Raw genomic sequence first — 6,070 nt, forward strand, 5'->3', positions numbered from 1 at the left:
CGACTTGACTTTGACTTGGGCTATTTGACTTGCAATGACTTGCAATGACTTGGCACCACCAGTGCTGTGTCTTGGCCTAGGCAAAAGCCGCCCCCCCACAAAAGAAAGCTCCCCCGAGTCCCGGCTTCTGCCCGCACAAATACAGCTTGCCAACATTGTGGGCGGGGATCGCATAGGTGTCCGCGAGCGGCGCTTGCAGTGTTCGCGGCCGCCGCAGACTTTTTTTTATTTGGTGATGACTGCGCTGCAGTCTCTCCTCCTAGGCTGTACAGGTCTCTGTATTCCGTCCGGCCAGGCCGCGGCGCCGCCCCCCTCCTACTGCGGAGTGATCTCTGAGGGAGGGGCTGGGCTTCTGTGCAAGTGTGCAGAGCCAGCAGCGTGAGTCGCGGGCCTCACGGTGGGGGAGGAAGAAGGAACTGGAAGTTGCCCAAGGAGCCAGCCAAGCCTGGCTGACTGACTGAATCTGAGTGGAGTCCAGTCCAGCAGCCATAGAGTAAGTCATGGCAGACTATTATTCTTCTACTGAGGGGGCACTGGAGCAGGGACAGTCACACGACTCAGGGAGGAACTGGTCTGAGAATGGGGGACAGTGCAGTGGTCGTCGCAGCACAGAAGAAAAAGCACAGAGCCCGGAGCCGAGGAGGAGGAAACAGATTTTCAGAAGCTGCAGGTTTGTTTGATGCAGTGCCAAGCAAATGCTTCCCTGCAAACTTTGCAGGGAAGCATTAGCTTGCTTGGCACTGCATCAAACAGACCTGCAGCTTCTGCAAATCTGCACTAGTGATGTAGCAGCTAGCAGGGCCCTGGCCTGTACTGATGATTACAGGACGCAGATATGATTGCAGATGCAATCTATCATCAATATCATTGCACATGCTAAAACTATGAAACCCAGGTAGGTACAAACCTTCTTTCCTTGTTTTCTCCTCCTCCTCGGCTCTGTGCTTTTTTTCTCCTGCGCTGCGACGGCCACTGCACTGACCCTCAGTCCCAGACCAGTTCCTCCCTGAGTCCTTCACTAATTAACTATTACTTGTGCGAAGTACAAAGTGCTCAACGTGAATATTACATAAAAATCATATTGCTGAATTAAGTTCTCCATGCGTACTACAAACTCATTAAACAGTCCACATCCAGTGAAAGTTCATGTACTGCAATGCTCCATGCATGCTGAAATCAATGCAAACTTTAGCACTGGTCACTGTATTGGTGTCACTGGTGCCCAAAAAGTGTCACTATGAGTCACTAATGTAATATTCTAATCTGGAATGATAAACGTGTCACTGTTTTAAACAAGGTTAGGTTAAGACCGTATATATATATAATACATTAAAAATAGTTCTGTAAGTACTAGTGTACTAAGCAGCAACACCTTATTTTCTGGCAGTGCCCGGTTAATCCCGACAGCAAACTCTGGATCCACCCCTGACAGATCAACGCACAAGGCAGCTATAATGGAGGGAGCGATTCCAAAAATAATTAAATTTGGATTTAAGGATTATATTTTAGATGTTGGTGAAAAGAAGAGAACGGCGATATGCAAGGTCTGCAACTCATAAATAAGAGACACGTCCACCACAACATCCAACTTCATCCGTCACTACAAAACCCACAAAGAAAAGTAGGTACAGTAACGTCATGTGTATGTGTATATATATATATATATATATATATATATATATATATATATATATATATATATGCAAATTAGGCCTACATCCCACTTTAGGTGGGAGCAGAGTGTATTGTTGTTCAAATCAATAAATCACATAGCTAACTTTTTTTTCTATCTCTCTTCTGTTTACTCTATAGATATGAAGAGTACATCCATACCAAAGGGACTTTTGATGATACCCAGCCTCAAATCTCACAATTCATCGCACAGGGGACTGTGCAGCTATACCACTGCAACCACCAGCAGCAAAAGGCAATTACAAACTCAATCCTGTCAGACCTCATTCTAAACTGCAACATGCCACTGTCCATCATTGAACATCAAAGCTTTCGTCGCTTTTTGTCAATAGTAGACAACAAGTACTCTCCAATAAGTAGAAGAACAATTACTGGCAAGCTTGACAATCTGGTGGCAGATAGGAAAATGAAGCTGAAAAATGAACTCAAAGTGGTAGATCATCTGTCAGTGACTGTAGATATATGGTCAGACCGCAGGATGAGAGGCTTTCTTGGAGTCACAGTGCACTGGATCAACATTGAGGATGACCGTCTTCAGTTAAAATCACAGTTGCTTGCTTGCAACCGCTTCAAAGGTCCCCATACAGGGGAAAGAATTTGTGAGGAATTTGAGCATATATGTGAAGAGTACAAGATTAAAAAAAAGGTAGACCACATCATCTGTGACAACGCCGCAAACATGAAAAAAGCATTCACTACATGTTTTCCAGGACAGCTAGATGAAGACGATGACCTTGATGATTCAGACATTTGGAATGACCTGTCAGTGGAAGAACAGGAGATGTTTGACAATTATTTGAGTGCAAAAACCCAGACTAGACTTCAATGTTTTGCACACACGCTTCAATTGGTAATAGGTGATGGACTTAAAGAGACTAAATTAGTCAATGCAGCTCTCGCCAAAGCTTCCAGGTTGAGCTCCTTGTTACACACAAGCACCTCTTTCAAGGAAAAATTTGAGGAGGAGTTTGGACAGCGTGGAATCCCTGCCTCTGTTACCACACGCTGGAATTCCACACTGAGGCAATTGAAATCAGTGGTCAGCTGTGACCAGCTGAAACTGACTAGAATGCTTGAAGATGGGGGACACAAAGAGACTGTATTCACAGCTAGAGAGTGGAATCAGATTAAGGAACTCGTGGATGTCCTTCAACCTTTTGGAGAAGCCACAGACCTCTCACAGGGAGAAAAACTTGTGACAATAAGTGCTGTTGTACCCTGTATCCTTTCTCTGAATCACCACTTGGAAAATCATAAAGAGAGCGTGCGCTACCTTGGTGGTTTGATCCGTAGCCTGCAAGAATCACTCCAAAGACGATTCGAAGGGATCTTTGTCAATGTGAGGATGGCAGATGAACAGAATGATGTAGCAACCTTACCCTTCTCTGACCCTCTATACCTAAAAGCTGCTCTGCTGGATCCTTCATTTGGCACCATGTGGTTGACCCATGATGTTTTGGCTACCGAAAATGTCAAGGAGGCTGTGTCTGCGATGATAAAAAGTATGTTATGTTTTTGGTAATAACCCGTTTGCAGTAATAACACCTGAGTGCATTGAGTCACTGTTTTATGCTTGTGTTTTTCAGACTTGATTCTCAAAGAGGACTGCAAGCCCACCCCAACAACCACCGATGAAGACGAGCAAATGCCAGTGGCAGAGTCAGAGAGTCAATCTGGGCTGTTCACAGCATACCGCAAAAAACAGAAGAGAGATTCATGTTCCAGTCCCCAAATAGAGCTGAACCAGTATTTAGACATTTGTGATGGACAGAGCTGCCTTCAGTTTTGGGCCATGAACAGGCACATGCTCCCCTCTTTGTTCAGGGTAGCGGTAAGAGTAATGTCAGTCCCTGCATCAAGCGCACCTGTTGAACGTGTGTTTAGCCATGGTGGGGTGATAATGCGACCCCATCGCTCACAACTGAGCGAGAAAGTACTTTCAAATTTAATTTTTTGCAAATGCAATGCATTTTAGGTGGCTATTCTGAGAATAGCCACTTAACATGCATTGCATTTGCAAAAAATAGTATTCTGAGAAGTGAGAATACTATTTTTTGCAAATGCAATGCATTTTAAGTGGCTATTCTAATAACTAAGAAAAAAGGAATAGAAGTAGATAGGCGCTGTTTCCAAGCCTGGTGAATTCAAATGTGTTATTCCCTTAGTGGGAGGGCAGTATGGAGTGGGAAAGATTGTAAAGATATTGCCTATAGTATAGTGAATGTTTATCCCGTGGAATTACTATAAAGGTCCTGGATGTGCATAAGTCAAGTTGGTTGTCTGACTTAATAAAGTGCAGTGTGTGCTCTAAAAAAGATATAACTTAATCCGTATAAATATAATATATCCATATATAAATGAACCCTATTTTTAAATTAAAAATATTTGTGCAAAATTATGTGATCCATAACGTAATCGATAATGTACATATGTAGTGAACAAACAAATATATATAATCAAGTGCTTTCAGTGCTGCTACAAGAAAAAACCCTGGATTCTGATGGATATTCCAATGAGTAAACCTTTCAGTGCGTGCCTTAATCCGTGTTCTAATAGTGATTGATTGCACTCACCAGATCCTAGCAGCACTGAAAGCACTTGATTATATATATTTGTTTGTTCACTTCATATGTACATTATCGATTTACGTTATGGATCACATAATTTTGCACAAATATTTTTAATTTAAAAATAGGGTTCATTTATATATGGATATATTATATTCATACGGATTAAGTTATATCTTTTTTAGAGCACACACTGCACTTTATTAAGTCAGACAACCAACTTGACTTATGCACATCCAGGACCTTTATAACACATTTGAATTCACCAGGCTTGGAAACAGCGCTATCTACTTCTATTCCTTTTTTCTTATATCTTACTCCACCTAGTGGAAGTAATCGGTAGTGGCAACAGTTCCAACAACATTCTTTAATTTTTAAATTTTTATTCCATTGCATGCATCCCATTGCGCGGGTGTTTCTCCCTCTTTTTTCTATTCTAATAACTAAGCTCAAAGTTTGAACTTGACACAATGCCAAATTGCCAATATCTGGATACTTGAAGAATGGTGATGGGAATACTATTATTCTCATCACCATTCAAGTGTCCAGATATTGGCATTGTGTCAAGTTCAAACTTTGAGCTTAGTTATTTTCCCCCTCAGCAAGGACTACATTTTTTTCAGGCTTGTTGGCCATTTAATTGCTGAGTGTTCTGCTCCTTGTCTGCTGTTTGGGCATTCAAAGTGTTTCTTTAATATGCCAAGAATAAAGCACTAAGCAGTTTTGTTAATGTTGAAAATAAAACAAAACCTTTCCTGAAAACTGACTTTTAACTCATTTAAAGGATGGAAATGGGGTAGATCAGTATTTTGACTTAATTTGTAACTTGACCAAAATAAATGACTTGACTTGACTTGCTTGCCTTCTAGCAGGGACTCGACTTGGCTTGCTTGCTTTTCGCCACAGTGACTTGGGACTTGCTTATGACTTGAAGGTTAAGACTTGAGACTTGCTTGTGACTTGCACATGTGTGACTTACCCCCATGTCTGCATCCCACCACCCAACTCAGGGTCATACTACTTTAATTATAAGGGGTACAGTAGTATTGTGATGTTGGCAGTGGTGACGGCGAATTATGAGTTCTTATATCTGGATGTAGGGAAGAATAGCTGTATATCTGATAGAGGAGTGATCTCACAGACGGAATTTTACCGGCGTCTCCAGAATGGCTCCTTGGGGTTGCCAGCTCCAGCGGATATTGTGGCAGGCCTCTAGTTTGTTTTTGTGGCGGATGAGGCCTTCGTGCTGGGGGACCATCTGATGAGGCCTTTGCCCATGAGGACCCTGACCCCGGAGCAGAGGGTTTTTAATTACTGGCTGGCCTGTGCCAGAAGAGTGGTCGAGAATGCCTTTGGCATAATGGCCAGCCGGTGTCGGCTTTTCCAAACGGCCATCAACATGGCTGAATACAAACTCAATCACATCATCTTGAGCTGCTGCATTCTTCATCATTTCCTATGGAAGAATGCAGCCAACTATCTGGCCTCAGTTGTGACTGAGACCGACTTTTCACCAGCACAAACAATGACGGTGCTTGAATGTGGCCGTCCTGGCTTGCCCCCCCAAAGCACCTGCGAAGTATGGCAAAACTATGTGGAGTATACTTTGTGGGTAGGGGAGCAATTGATTTACCAAAAAATCTGGAAGCTGTTTCAAATATTAAAAAAAAACAACTAAACTCATATTTCATTTGATTTACTGCTTGTGTTTCTTATCTGTCTCCTAGATTCTCCAATGGCCTTTTATTTTTGGCCATTTTCTTCAATAGTGCAAGCGTAACTTATTTGATACATGAGGTGACAATCTCTTC

General features: G+C 42.5%; 1 protein-coding gene across 1 annotated transcript; it reads left to right on the forward strand.

Annotated features, from left to right (window-relative positions):
* The first annotated feature begins 2,126 nt into the window (after positions 1–2,126).
* Positions 2,127–3,955, forward strand: LOC141105335 (zinc finger BED domain-containing protein 4-like). The gene is made up of 2 exons (XM_073595199.1): positions 2,127–3,194; positions 3,279–3,955. The coding sequence occupies exons 1-2, from the start codon at positions 2,171–2,173 to the stop codon at positions 3,665–3,667; spliced, it is 1,413 nt and encodes a 470-aa protein (XP_073451300.1). The 5' UTR covers positions 2,127–2,170; the 3' UTR covers positions 3,668–3,955.
* Positions 3,956–6,070: the final 2,115 nt, after the last annotated feature.

Source organism: Aquarana catesbeiana, linkage group LG08 (assembly GCF_042186555.1).
Source record: "Aquarana catesbeiana isolate 2022-GZ linkage group LG08, ASM4218655v1, whole genome shotgun sequence".
Lineage (NCBI taxonomy): Eukaryota > Metazoa > Chordata > Amphibia > Anura > Ranidae > Aquarana > Aquarana catesbeiana.

Coding starts and splice junctions, on each gene's coding strand:
- LOC141105335 (XM_073595199.1), top strand. CDS start 2,171: ATGAGAGGCTTTCTTGGAGTCACAGTGCACTGGATCAACATTGAGGAT. Junction 3,195..3,278: donor TGTGTCTGCGATGATAAAAA/GTATGTTATGTT, acceptor TGTGTTTTTCAG/ACTTGATTCTCAAAGAGGAC.